This window comes from Sardina pilchardus, chromosome 13 (assembly GCF_963854185.1).
Source record: "Sardina pilchardus chromosome 13, fSarPil1.1, whole genome shotgun sequence".
In the NCBI taxonomy this organism is placed as follows: domain Eukaryota; kingdom Metazoa; phylum Chordata; class Actinopteri; order Clupeiformes; family Clupeidae; genus Sardina; species Sardina pilchardus.
Genome location: NC_085006.1, coordinates 3,812,973 through 3,827,500, shown reverse-complemented (window position 1 = coordinate 3,827,500; position 14,528 = coordinate 3,812,973). Strand labels below are relative to the sequence as shown.

At 44.2% G+C, this 14,528-nt stretch overlaps 1 protein-coding gene across 1 annotated transcript in view; it reads right to left on the bottom strand.

Annotated features, from left to right (window-relative positions):
• wsb1 (WD repeat and SOCS box containing 1) overlaps nucleotides 1-14,116 on the bottom strand; it is a 14,596-nt gene extending 480 nt beyond the window's left edge. The window contains exons 1-9 of the mRNA XM_062552382.1: nucleotides 13,730-14,116; nucleotides 11,778-11,946; nucleotides 10,309-10,580; nucleotides 8,630-8,761; nucleotides 7,705-7,805; nucleotides 4,815-4,987; nucleotides 4,505-4,618; nucleotides 3,405-3,512; nucleotides 1-1,939 (exon numbers count right to left, since the gene is read on the bottom strand). The exon at nucleotides 1-1,939 is cut by the window's left edge and continues 480 nt beyond it. Of these exons, the coding sequence (XP_062408366.1) occupies nucleotides 1,777-1,939; nucleotides 3,405-3,512; nucleotides 4,505-4,618; nucleotides 4,815-4,987; nucleotides 7,705-7,805; nucleotides 8,630-8,761; nucleotides 10,309-10,580; nucleotides 11,778-11,946; nucleotides 13,730-13,769 (1,272 nt within the window). The 5' untranslated portion in view covers nucleotides 13,770-14,116 and the 3' untranslated portion in view covers nucleotides 1-1,776. The remainder of the gene's footprint in view (nucleotides 1,940-3,404; nucleotides 3,513-4,504; nucleotides 4,619-4,814; nucleotides 4,988-7,704; nucleotides 7,806-8,629; nucleotides 8,762-10,308; nucleotides 10,581-11,777; nucleotides 11,947-13,729) is intronic.
• Between the last annotated feature and the right edge of the window lie 412 nt (nucleotides 14,117-14,528).

Genomic DNA, 14,528 nt, shown 5'->3' with positions numbered 1-14,528 from the left:
CAATTTGTCCTGAAATCGTACGCTCTGATTTTTGCAATTCAGCATCACATTATCGTTCATCTTCAATCATGTCTACAAGCAGGTTCTCCCACTAGCCTGCCACCTCAACCCCCAGAGAAGACCGCGTCCCAGACTTCTGAGGCTTCAGAAGTAACACCAAGTATTACAGAAATGAAATGCACACACCAGTCTCCATGGTAACAGAACCATCCCACTAGAACTCTGACAAACAATTGCGGGAGGTGGACAAAAAAAACAAAAAAGTAACATTTCCAAAAAGAAAAACAGTTATGTAGCATCAATTGGCACAGCGGCTTGAGTTATTTCCGTGGGAATGTACTGTAAAGATGTTACATCAATAGATGAAGCCTCCAAGTTCAATCTTCACATAAGCATTCATTCAATCATTCATTCATACATACATACACACACATAGATACATAGATACATACAGACAAACACAGCAATTTCTCTACCATCTTTCAGTTTGCTAGAATGGGAGCGCAATAGATTGCTAGCACGCTCTGTTCACTCGTTCATTTAAGACATTGTCATCATTCATGTACATGTCTTTTCACATTACAGAGATGTTAATCTTCAGGACATGGTCATTGTTAGAATATTTATTCAAACAAATTAACGGATTGATTGGTGATAAGGAAAAAAAAACTGTCTTTGAGCCATATGACACATATACAAATACACAAACTTAACATTTTTGTACAGATGAAAATATACAAATAAGCAATAGAAAACAAGCAGGCCCATGAGTTCTTATTTCAGAACAATTAAGGACATATACACATATATATACATACACACACATATGTATGTCTGTACGTGTTAGGTTTCTATATGCCCACATGCGTGTGAAGTTACACAAGCGCTACAATTGGGCAGTGCAAAGAACAGGGAGCAACTCAGGAGGCACACAGGGCAGTACAGTCCCTCTCCCTGACCACAGCCCGCACTCCACTGCCGGAGAAGGTCTCCCATCATGCAAGCACACTCACTCACGCACACCTCACATCCCAAGATACATCCTTGCTTCCCTTCATAGCCTTTCAGTCAAGTCAACCAAAACAACTGGCTGCTCGACACCTCCCTCATCTCCAGCGACCGATCACTCACTCTCGTGCACTCAGTCCTCAGTAAGGTGCAGTTTTCCTTCCTTAGAGAAAAGTCAAGGCAGAGGAAGCACTGCTTTCAAGTCATGAAGTATTTAGCATTCATAAGTCTACTACTCTCTACAAGATCATACAAGACGTCGTGTTTGGACAGTTGCATTAGGTTATAGTGGTGCTGAAGGAAAATTGCACTGGACCTGAACACACTCGTTAGCATCTAAGGGAGATGCAGAGGTGATATTGGTGATGTATTCGCTAAGGCCTTCTACCAATGCCACTGCATGAGCAGCCAACACAAAATGTTCTCTTTCCAAAGGAAAAACAGATAAAGAAAAATATATATAATTTGACATTCAATTAGAAAGAAGACCGATGAGAAGAAAATAAACACTAGAAAGCAATACTTACAAAAAATATAAATAAATACAAAAACAAACCAATAAAAGAGCAAGAATAACCCCATGTGTCTAAGTACGTCGCTGTACTTCACATATCATGAGGTCTGCATAAAAAAGTTTTTTTTGTTTTGCTTCTTTTCTACAACTATGTCTGTTTTTGGTTGTTTTTTTTTGTTTTTTGTTTTGTTGTTGTTTTTTACAAAAGAAGAGAAAGTCCTTGTTGTACAGTGAGTGATTGGCACAGGGTGCAGCTAGATGGTCTTGTAGGCCAGGTAGTCCTGCATGCACACGGGGATGGGCAGCGTGTGCACTTGCTGAGTGGGCATGACCCGGCGCAGAGCCATGCGGCACAGGTGCTGGAGACTGGCGATAGAGCGCGGGCACGCCAAGAAGTGCACACTGCCATCACGAGACCTAGAGAGAGAGGAGAGAGAGACAGAGGGGGAGAGGGAGAGACAGAGAGAGAGAGAGCAATGAATGACAAAGTAACAAAACAAGAGAGTAGATGTGTGTGTGTGTGTGTGTGAGAGAGGGCCAGATAGGGGGAGCAGTTAGAGCAACATGAAGAGCCTTTAAACAAGATCAACTCATGCCACGGGCTCAGCTGATGCAACAGCTGAAGTCTACACACTAGGGGTGGAATGTTGTGTGACAGAACCTGTTGGTGATCACTTTAAATGGCACGCAGAAATGACTCCGCCTGAAGGAACAAGCTGCAAAAAGACTGAACTAAAGACAGACCGTCAGCTATTTTCTATAAAGAATGCGGTTCTCTCACTGAGTGGGACAGTGGGAGCATGACCCTCTGTAGAAAGGCCTTACTAGAAAGTTGTAGGAATGTGTGCGAGCTTAAGAGGGTAGGGAGCCTAAGTCCACATCAGCCCCTCCATCCTCCTGCTAGAGCTTAGATCGGGCCCAAAAAATCAAGCCCGAACCGGCCCGAGCCCGTGCACGTTGTGTCCGAGCCCGGCCCGGCCCGACATATTAACTGTAATTATGAGCCCGAGCCCGATTTAAACCCGACACTTTTTTAAATGCGTGAGCCTTATAACTGACGTTCTCAACTACAATTACGAGTTGTTTGAACTACATAAATCTGAATTAGGCCTATCTTAATGAATAATAAAACAAGGACTAAGCATGTAAACTTCGTTGTTTGTTTATTCTGAAATGGATCACAAATGGATCCGAATGAAGAAACGCAAATGTCAAAACGAAACGCCAACGCAAATGTTGTCACTGTCCACGACTTGTTCGAAACTCTTCCATACGTCCGACTTTCCTCCAGACTTGCTCAAAGTTAATTCTCCTGATTTAATTTTCTTCTTTATATCGTCCATCTCCATGTTGCGCTTAAGCAGGCCACACAATGTTCTACAGCAGCGCAGCAGTGTGATGCGTGCCAGTGGAGGAGACCGTGCGCATGACACGTGTTGCATTTTGTAACTTGCAACTTTGTACACATTTTGTTACTTAAGCCTACTTTGCTAAAAAATATATTTAATATTTCGGATAATGGCCTAGTCTCCCCACCCAGTTAGGCTAATAAAGAAATAATATATTTTTTTAAAAAACACAAATGCTTGATCAAAGGCCCGACCCGGCCCGGCCCGAGGATAGTGGCGGGAAGGCTCGGGTCGGGCTCGGGCTCGGGCAGAGAATCTAACCTCTACCTCCTGCTGCCAGTGAGAGCAGATCTGTGTTCTACACCAGCCACATCATCTCCAGCGGCTAGGAATGCCAAGACAATGTGCCGTGCTGGGCGTCATAGATGAAAGGGTGCGTAAAGCCTCTTCCAGACATCTGATGCACTTGATCTTCTGCCGAAGTATGAAAACAGTCTTTTGTGTGTGTGTGTGTGTGTGTGTGTGTCACCTACCCCGCAGCTAAAACACTCCCTCCAGTGGAGAAGGCACAGCAGAGGCCGTTGGCCACAGGTGCGATGGCCTGAGGGGACTTCTCCTCAATGTTCCAGAAACGCACCAGCCTGAAATGACAACCAAAGCACAAGTCAACCAAATGCAAACAACACATTTAAACACAGAAACCTTGTTGTTCTCCACTAGAAAAAACTAAGGAAAGCCACTCTATTTCTCTGCCACGTCTCTCACAAAGACAATGATAGATACTCTCCACTCACTATGCATAAAAACAACTACTGTATGCATTGCACAAAATATCAATACGTTACTCTAAATTTCATCAAAACTCGTTTTATCGAGAAACCAAATGTGCTTTGCATCATCTTCGAATTCACAGAGGCCTCTTTTCAGATTTTATGGCAGTTCCCAGAGCACAGAGGAGATTATTTTCCATTCCTCTCTCCACCCATTTCCCCCCCTTCTGTCCTCCATTTTGTGGAGTGAAAACAGCCTTGCTCCTCAGGCCTGCGGGGCCGCCAGCGCTGGGCCCCTCCCCCATTCCTTTCCAATCACACAGCCAGAGCCTGAGAGCAGGCGTTGCTCACTAGTGATTAATGTCGGTCATGTGAGAAGCATGAGATTCCTGCCCTCTCCCTTCCACACTCTTCCTGCAGGAGGAACAGCTTCGCTAGGCCGATCTCTGCGAGCGGGTTACTCGCGATAAACAACAACGTCACGTTCACATTCGGCCCTATGAGTAGCCTAGATCACACTCAAGACCAGGGTCTTATTCTGTCTGACTTGAAGTGGTCTACGGTTGGGCAGTTCAGTGGCAAGTGACCTTAAGCCATGAGCATTGTGCTGAACTCATGAGGATAGGGCTGGGTCGAGGGGCAGAGTTGAGATCACCAATAACCTATTTTTGTTGAAAGCGGAAACCGAAATTTTGCAAGCGTTCACATGATCACTTAAAAGGAAGTGGTCAGCATATTTCCAAGCAAAGTGTTGAGAAGGGACAGTTTGTCAATAAGGCCAAACCACAGATATTGATACTGCTGCAACTACCTCACCAAACTGGCAATAAAACCAACCAAACGTTTGAAAGGATTTGACTCACCGATCGTCAGTGATTGTGGCGACGTGACGGCCATCGTGACAGAAGGCCACCGAGCGCACCCAGCGATCATTGGCCCCCCCAGCAAAGATAGGCGACGGGGGAGGGAAGAGGTGCCTGCGTGACAAGACAAAGTGAGACAACGATGAGTACGGTAGAGAAGGACAGCACAGGCACGTGACATTAGGGTCATGTGTGCCCCAAATCAATATCTTCCAGCCCTGCGTCATCTTCCACAAATCTTTGCGTTCTAATATGAATGTGGGTATTGTTTTGGTTTTAATATGAATGTGGGTATTTGCAGCAGCCTCACCCCAGTTCCAGCAGCACGGTGCCCATGTGAGGGTCCCACAGGATGACGCGGGTGTCGTAAGAGGCTGTGGCCAGCAGGGCTCCGTCCGGCGAGAACTCGCATGACACCACATCATTGTGGTGGCCCTCCAGCTTCCGGATTAGTGTGTACTTGTCCATGTTCCACAGGCACACCTGCAAGAGCAAAACAAGCCTGTTATAGCCCCACTGCACAACATTTCCACTCAGCAACAACACAGACAGAATAGGACTCTGGATTTGGATTTTACAAACACAATTTAATGGTGTGCCCAAGGTATGCTCAGTGTCAACTGTTGAGTATTTACAAACTAGTAAAAACAAAACAAATACAACACAAAAATTAGTCTGCACATGCCACACAAGCAGCAAGGCTATGTTATAGCTGTACATGGCTACACCTTCCACTTATCCCACTCACAACATGGCTCAGTAGCTTATAACTACATCATACATAGTTCATTACAACTACATTGCATTACAATTCAAGAAGGTCTGCAATACCATTTAACATTCCAAAAAGTTACGTTACATTTAATTTAACATGAATATTCTATATTTTTTTAACAAAAAAAGAAAAAGACTACAACAGGTTTGAAAAGAATATACAAACAAGTAGTAACTTAAGGTAACATAATGTTACTCCACTGGCATCCCCTTTCAGTTTTAGTTCACTTGTGATTACAAAAGGCCCGCGCCGGCAGCGGAGGCCTACGGAGAGACAGATACTGCAAGAGAAGAGAACATTTGATGGCCAAAAGGCACACACCTTTGGCAAACACACACAGCAAACACAGGAACAAAACCTAGTGCAGTCTAAATTTACAAAGCCAACTGCTCCATTTTTTGCTCCAGCGCAATGTGTTCAATGTTCATATAGGCCCAGGTATTATATAGGACACTTTTTTTAAAAAAATCTTAGTATCGAAAAAAGGCACAACATGCTGTTTTTGGTCTGTTTCATCATTTAGCAAGTTCTTGTGACATGATGACTACAGCAGTCATTGCACTTGAGCAAGCATCATTTAACATTCCGACTAGCCACAGCTAGGACTAATAAGAGGGCAGTTAGACATGGCTACATCATAGTGTTTCTATCCTCTTTCACACAGAGGCAAGAGAAATGAAAGGACTCTAGAACCTGACAATGTTGGCAAAAGCTTGCAGTTACGGTGTCATTTTCTCATGGAATACAGACGATTGTTTTGACTTCTTTTTTTGTGTATAATTTCACAGAAAGGGTTCCATCTTTTACAACGCAATGATGTTGTTCGTGTTTGCTTTGCAGCCTTAGCCTGTGAGCAAAAGCAGCTGAGGAGCAGAGGGCAGGGCTAATGCTAGCACCACTACCCTTCTGCCCTCTTAGAAGAACATGCCGGAATCTTCCTCATAGCGGACAATGACTGACGTTACAGAAAAGCAAGCTGCCTGCCTAAGGAACAAAGAGCCTTTTCATTTCTCCTTAAGGCCACAATGAACTGATCCCTCACAAACAAGAGTGTATGTGAATGAGTGAGTGTGTGTGTGTGTGTGTGTGTGTGTGTGTGTTGGGGGAGGGAGAACCTCCATGCTTCAGTTATGGTTAATGGGGCTTCAACCCAAATGTAGAAGTTGGTCAGACATTTAAAAATCACTAGCGCCTGAACTGACAATGTGTAGGTAAGGCATGTGTGGAGGGGGAACTGCGGATGTGTCTACAGAGGTACTTAGAATGGGGAGAGGTTTGGTGAGGTGGAGGAGAGGAGAGGAGAGGAGAGGAGAGGAGAGGAGAGGAGAGGAGAGGAGAGGACACAACTGCCAAGAGAGAGTTTCGTGTACTACTTGTTCTGAGGGTTTTCAAATGAGATATGACACTAGAAAAGCTGGGGGAGACAGATGCAGTGCAGCACCTACATGCAGGTAGCCTTGCCGTCAGGAGCAAAGGCTGCCCCCCCTCACCATGGCAACAGGAGGGGGAGACTGCGGGCAATGGGCACTAGAGCATCCTGCGGACAGGGCTGGGGAGGTGGCCCTCGGTGGACACCGTGCTAAAGCGCCTGCAGCGGCGCGCTCCCCTCCAATACTACTCACACACAGAGCTCTGCCACCACCTGGGACAGGGAAAGCAAGACACTTACGGATGCACACACACACCCACCCACCCAAACATCCACACGCAACTCAAGATGTGGGATTAGCATGTTTTGCAGAGGAGGATTACGCCTCTACTCTAATGCCAAGTTTAATTCAGAACGCTTTCTCAAATGCTTCTGACTGTTCTGGCATACAGATATATATGGGAGAGTATTTCCTAATGCCATTTGCTACAAAATGCTATGATGGTCTCACATTTGCACCAAAATATCAATAGCCAATTTACAATATTTTAAAAAGAATAAAATAAACAACAAGAAATACAAAAGTGGTTGGGATTAAGTTCCCAGGCAGTTTACCATGCAGTACTGTTAAGACATGGCTGTCACTAACAATCACACCCATACAGTGCAGTACAAACTACATGCACATTTCATTTGCTTCCCCATTTCTTACATCAGAGTTATCCTCAACTTTTGATTTAGTCAGGAAGAGCAATTGGCCCCTACTGCCTTGACAGGTTATGGAGGAGGACACTGAGCACTGCTTACACACAGTTCTGGACTCTCAATGCAGGTCACTTGCACAGCTCCAGCTAACTCAGAAACTCAGACATTCTACAGCGGGACAGGGCAGGTTTGGGATTATTGATCTCTCAAATTACCAATAAGCCCCGCCAAAGTGAAATTCTGATTTATGAGTTAGCTGGGAGACAGTGCGCACACACACAAGCAGAAGCAGAGCAAGTATTCACAAGTATTCACAAGTACACGAGACGAGGAAGGAAGGGAAGCACGTACCGCTTTGCCCGCCCCCACTGAGCACAGCACTGAGGAGTCAGGAGAGAAGGCGCTGCAGTACACCCAATTCTGATGGCCCCGCAGCACTTTCACCATGTTGCCTGGAACACAACAAGCAAAACAAATTAACAGAGCAGAGAGACCTGCATCACATGGCCAATAAGGCTGGAGAAAACAACTCCACTCAGGCCGTCTCCACGGCATCTATTTGACCTATTTATGTCTGCTCAGTAATGGACAGCAAACATAATGCTGTAAGCAGGTATAACCATATTGGAAAAGGCACTTGGATATAAGACTTAGATGGCAGACAAGGGGGATAAAAAACACTGCCAGGTCATCAAAAATAATTGCAAAAACAAGTACCAACCCAAATGGGCTGTTACAGATTGTTAACCTTTTCAAGGTTTCTTGACAGGATATTCTGCAGTCAAGCTCTGCCACATGATTAACAACCCAGTGCTCCACCTACTCTGACAGCTTGGGCCTCGTGGTTCAGCTAAAGGGAGCTAAAACCTGTATTTACACTCTTGACATACCAGTTGGATTGTTCCCGACACCTTACAATGGGTTCAAAAACGTGTTGAGAAAGCTCAGTTCACACACAAAATGCTGGAGGACAAGTTGAGCTCCTGGAGCAGTGGTGAGTTTGGAGTTCCCAACCCATTAAATAAACACAAGGACAATACAGCCTGACAGGCTGAAGGCACTTCAGGGGGACAGGGGGACTTAAGTAGCATTCCAGTGAGTGCCAAAAATGCCAATCTTGCCTTGTGCATATGAACCGAACATCATTATGAACATACATTTATTGTAGAACTTACAAAAATGAGAGATTTTCTACATCAACTGTTCTGTTGTTAGCACCCAAAACATCAACGGTAGCTTTGGTGTATGTGTGTGCATGTGACTGCAGGCCTCTCACCATCATCTTTCAGGTCCCACACACGTAGCGTTTTATCTCTGGATGCTGACACCAGAACGAGGCTACCGTCAGGGGCAAATGTCAGGTCTCGCACAATGTCTGTGTGGTCCATCAGGTTAAGCAAAAGCTTTCCTGTGAAAAGAATAAAAGAATCATTCAGAAACCATTTCAAAAGCACATCTTCAGAAACAGCCAACAGCCATCTACTATGAGGAGCAACAGCAACAAAGAGAGGTGCAAGAGAAAGAAAATGTATGCCCAAAATGAGAAGATAAAAAACAAAAGAAGAGAGAAAAAAAACACACATATAGGATCCCTTCATAAAGTAGGATTAGTTTTCTAGGAGAGCTAAAAAGTAAATGCAGAACATTACCAGGGATGCAACAGTTGCTGAATAGCAAATGACAGCTACTGGAAATTACTAGCGTTCAATCAAATCTGGCTGCCATCCAGTTCCATACCACCCTTACATAAGTCAAAACATTTATAGCCCCCCTAAGATATAAATGAGACTGGCATGTGTGACAGGAGTATTGTTGTTTGGACATGATATGAAGATTGACAGAGGGGTTTGGTTGACGCACTGGGTGCATTTCCAATAGAATTCTCAAAAGAATTGGCCTAAAATCTGATTTTCACTGAAGCACTGCACTCTACTCGGACACATTTGGTGAACTAAACTGAGGTATAATTATAAACTATTCGTGGGACATTGGCATGGGTGCCAAGATCAGGAGTGGAAAAACTCACTTGTTGCACCAGAAATCTCTGTAACAGCCAATTGCAGCACAGCAACAAGACCTGCCCCTCTGAAACAGCCAAACCTCCAAATCACATGTGTCGACACAGCTGGCAATTAATAGCCAAGCAGAGCTGCTGACGCCTGTTTAACTACCCGCCCCCCCCATCCCCAACCCACCTTCTGCTACGCCAAAACACACCCACCACTATGTGAACTGGATTGCACTGGAAAACACAGAGAACACACCTACTCCAAAAGCAAGACATCCCAGGTTGCCTAGTTCTCTTTCCTACTGCGAGATCCTCTCTCTCACGGCAAAGAGGGCCATTTATTACACAACCCCTATAAAGCCCTTATGTTAGGAGAAAGGCAGAGAGAAGGATGCCGCCTAGGCAAATCACTGGCTAAAAGGGGACGGGGACATGTTTCTACACTTTTAGTGCAGCTTGTTTGTTTCAGGGACAATCAGTGAAGGCTAGACGTCAGCAATGTGGTTTTACAATTCAACAGCCGTTGGGCAAACAGCAAGGCAGAGGCGAGAGACAGACAAAAGTCATTCAGAAAAGACAGCATAAAGAGGAAAAACAGGGGAAAAAAGCAGAAAGGAGGTCAACGCCATCTCACCCTCACCCAACCTGACACACACACACCATTTACTAATAACTAAAGTCATAATAATGAATTCCTTTCACCAGTCAACTGAAAATGGTGCACAAAAATGCTACATTTTCATGCACTATTAATGTGGATCCATACACATTTAATAGGGCATTCTACCAACAAAAAGCCATGTCAATGAACTTTAGTGAAGAATCAATTTTGTTTGGTGTGGGGGACAAGCAGAATGATTGACAGAATGACGTCAAGGACACTGTATTAACATTCAGCTGCGTAACTCCCACTGTGGCCCGATGACAGAGCAGAATGATTTCCTTACCTGTGTAGACATCCCAGATCTTGATGCGGCCATTATTGAGGCCAGTGGCCAAGAGCAGCTGGTCCTGGCCAAACTTGAAGCGGTGCCACTCAATGTTGACACAGCGGCTCTGCTTCTCAGGCACGGACGAGCCGAACGCAAGCCCCCACACCACATCGCCGCAGTCAATGGTGTGTTCTCGCGGCTCACCGGACAACGGGGTGACCGTGCCGATGCTGTTCTGCCGCGATAGGCGTCCCACTCCAGTCGAGCGCTCGTCCTTCCTCACAGACCTGGAGGAGAGGGCAAGTAGGGCAAGAGAGGAAAAGGTCACTACTTTCACAGATGATATTGCTTCATCACTTTAACACAATAAAATGCATTACATGAGACGGGGCAAATGGCAGACTCAAACCAATCAATCATCTCTGCCAACGGCTTCCTCTACTGTGAGAGATAATCCTACTCTGTATGACACGCTCTCAAGAGGCGTACCCTATGCTTCAACTAAGGGATGTTCAATGGTTCACAAGGAGGTATTGTTTGACCCAAGTTCAAAAATGTGGTCAGAGGCCTTTACTAGCAGTTACTGTGCAGGGATGAGAGTGAATGTAGCAGGATGGCAGTAGATAATACATGCCACGTGTCTTTGGCAAGCTGGACAGCACACAGAGGTTTCTTTATGCAGGCACAACACCGGGGGTGAAGGGGGAGGGGTCGTGAACTTCCAGAACATTCTAGATATACAATCAACTGGGCTATAACCAAGAAGAAACACTGAATATACAATCTAGAAATCTCCGCAGTCTTATCTTTTTGGAAATGTCTCACGTTCAGATCACAGCTACTGATTAACAGGCTTTATGGTCAGCTTCCTCTGATCTGCCATGTATTTCTTACAAGGCATGTGCCACACATCCGTGGCGTGCATGAACATGTTTATGGTTATGGCCCCTTTCTGACAGTGTTATTGAGCAACTTGATATGGTTTACTTTGTTCGGCAAAACGACCTTGATTTAGTTTCCTCTCCTTGTTGAAGTTTAACCATGCTTCTAATTTGTACTGACGGGACACACTTTAAACAACACTTAGCGAGAGAATAAAACTTTTATATGGCAGGCCGAGGCTTTCAATTAAAACAGGGGATGAAACAAAACAAACTGTAAACTTCTGTATCTGAAACAGAGAGGGTGGTTTACACATTACCCTTGCACTGAATACAAAACAAACACACCCTATGGCAGGCAGCCAAAAAGAGGAGATACGAGGCGCACAGTAAAAAGAATAAGACTTGATTGGCCTAGGTGCTATGCTGTTGCTTCTGTGTGTAAACAACAGGGTATGATGATGTGCCGCGTGCTCCTGAGAATACGTTTTGAAAGAGGGCAAAGTACAGGTTGACGCACTGCCCGCAAATGCCCCATGAGGGCATACATTCAGATCACATAGGAGTGCATAGATCAGCTATGATCTAACAAAACATACTCACAGATCGGCTAAGCATTTTGACCAGGGTAGGAGCCTCACAATGCGATGTCCTTGAGACCAAGCGAAGTAGGAACCATCAGGCGCAAAAGCAACAGTCCAGGTCTCCCGGCCCGACTTCTGGTCAAAGGGTGCAACCGGAGCTAAGAGTTCCCCAACAAACTTAGCCTTTCCTGAAGATGGGGAGACAGAACATAAAGGCAAAAATGTCAGTTCACCCTCAAAAACCAAACAAAACAAAAAAGAAAACAAATACAGCACGGCCTAAAACTTTCAGCCAGAGTTATTAAATGATGATGTAATAACGGGATAATAAATCTATTTTCAAACCCAACAGCTTTCAGAGGCTCTTTCTCCACAGTAAAATAAAGAATTTTTTCCGCTATTCAGGGAAGCCTTTAAGACAACTGTCATCCAAATATTTACTTGTTGCCTCAACCTAATAAAATCTTATTTGTCAGAAGCCCAGGCGTTACCCTTGATTGTATCATCTGGTTGCACAGCTTACAGTAATTACTCTGTTAAAGTAAAGCCATCTTCTTTACAAATGGAGGCGATGGTGGTAAGATATATTTATGTTGCTAAAAATGGGTGTTTTTTTTGGGGGGGGGGGGGGGGGGGGACAAAAAAGCTGATGGGCCCATAACGTCTGTATTGTAGCCTGGCACGTCCACCTTGATCTTCTTCAGAGATCTAATCTGGAACACCATTGTTCACAACGGTTTCCCTCAGAGCATAACATGTCAAGCCAATCGGCGACGAGGGTAATAAGAAACTTATTTTGATAAACAAAAACAGCAACACTTGCAAACATCGAAACATGCAGTTGTACAAATGCAGAAATGAGACTGTTTATTGTCAGCTTGTAAAGTTTAGGTGAAGTAGGAAGTAATGGTAGGAATCTTTGATCAATAAGATTATACAAATATAATATGATCAAAGTTGCGAAGCAAGTGTTGGAAACGTTTCCCAATCCTGTCACCAGACTCGTGAATGAGTTTAGATTTTTCCAGGCTGCCAGCATTTGGGACACACCTCCAAAACATGGCAAAAGGAACCAACAAGTTTGACAGTGATCTTGGGAAACATGTTATAATAAAACGTTTAACTTGCATGTTAAGAGTGCATGATGTAAATCGAAAGACCAGTAACATTACAATGAAAATCTTTAAAACCAACAGCACTCAATGAGTCACACTGCCGCTGTCGGGGTTGTGTAGCCTACGTGCCTGTCGGGGGATGGTAAACGCCTGGCAGAACTGCGAATTCTGTAACTACTGGCCTGCGTTACCAACTATTTGATTCCACACATGTTAAAAACAAGTTCTCCCCGTGATCCCCGCAACACAGAATATTATTGGTGAGCTAGCTGCTAAGCAATGTGAAGAATGGATGCCAGCTTCACTGCATGCATTATACATCAGTAGCAAAACTAGGTTAACGTCGACTGACATTTAAAAGGTTAGCATGGGGAACCAACAGCAAACGTTATTTATTGTGGTATAAATTCTGGTAAACACCACATGCAAGCAGAACAAAAATGTTATCGCTAGTCAACATCAACCGATATATCGTTATCAATGAACAGTGCCTATATAAGCTTTCCATTTGCCAACATTAACGTTAATTTGCTGTTAAAATTATGCTATTGATAACTGTAGGCAGCGGTCAATAGCCATCTTACAATTAACATCCAGACACCACACCCACGCGAAATTGTACTTTTTATTACTAACATCGCTGCACAAAACCTCTTTTGTCGTTTCTTTTGTTATATATGAAGCAAGTGATCACTTAATTAGCTCGCCAGTTTAACCATTTGTATGGTGTAACGTCAGCCCGTTAGCTTGCTAGCTAAGATTAGGCAAGTTTCAGCCACGTTAATGTCCGCGGAAAACATACCAAAAGGACACGCTAAAAGACCATCAAGAGAGTCGCGTTGGATCATCAACTTACCTATTTCATTTTCGTTTACAAAATCTGGGAAGCTTGCCATCTAAATTGGAACACGTTTCTTGAAAAGAATGCCTTATCGGTAAAAACAATGGTAACGTTACGGTGCGCAAATAACACTTTAGCTAGCGATTCAAAAACTAAGGTTAATCCCCACAAATGCGATCGTCTGGAATGCAGGGAGGTGCACACAACGGGTTTGCTAACGTTTTTAGTTGTGGTAAATTCACTACAACTGATTGTATTACGAGTCTCTACTCACTAAAATACACCGAGTGTTTGTTAAAACAAGTCGAAATCGTAAGACAGTTACTGGTTTTAAGCGGTCTAAAAATTGCTCAGTCTCGCTTCTTTCGTCCACAAAACAGCATAAACACGCAATGGCTACTATCAACGCTCGTGTATTTATGGGTAGACGCCCACGTCATCGTGGTTGCCTAGGAGATGTGTTGGGACCTCCCACAAAACGTGAGTTAGGAGGGGGATTTGTCGCAAGGCTTTTTTGGGTCAAATTTTTCTTAAGAATGTAGGCCTACATTGTTTGAAGTCGAAACGTTCGTAGGCAACACCCACACAGCAACCTGTATTTTACTAGATTCTTCAGAACACGTCCAGAAACTATAGATATTATAAACTAAGATCCTTCATTATACTATCCGCTTTCTGCTAACACCAGAGAGGGTTAAAGCCAAAGATCCTTCATTTAAAGCGGAGCGAGAGCCATGAGCGAGAGGCGCAAACGTTCGATCATTTCCGCGTTCTGTCTTCGCAGTAATGATGGATCTTTGCCTATGATCTTTGC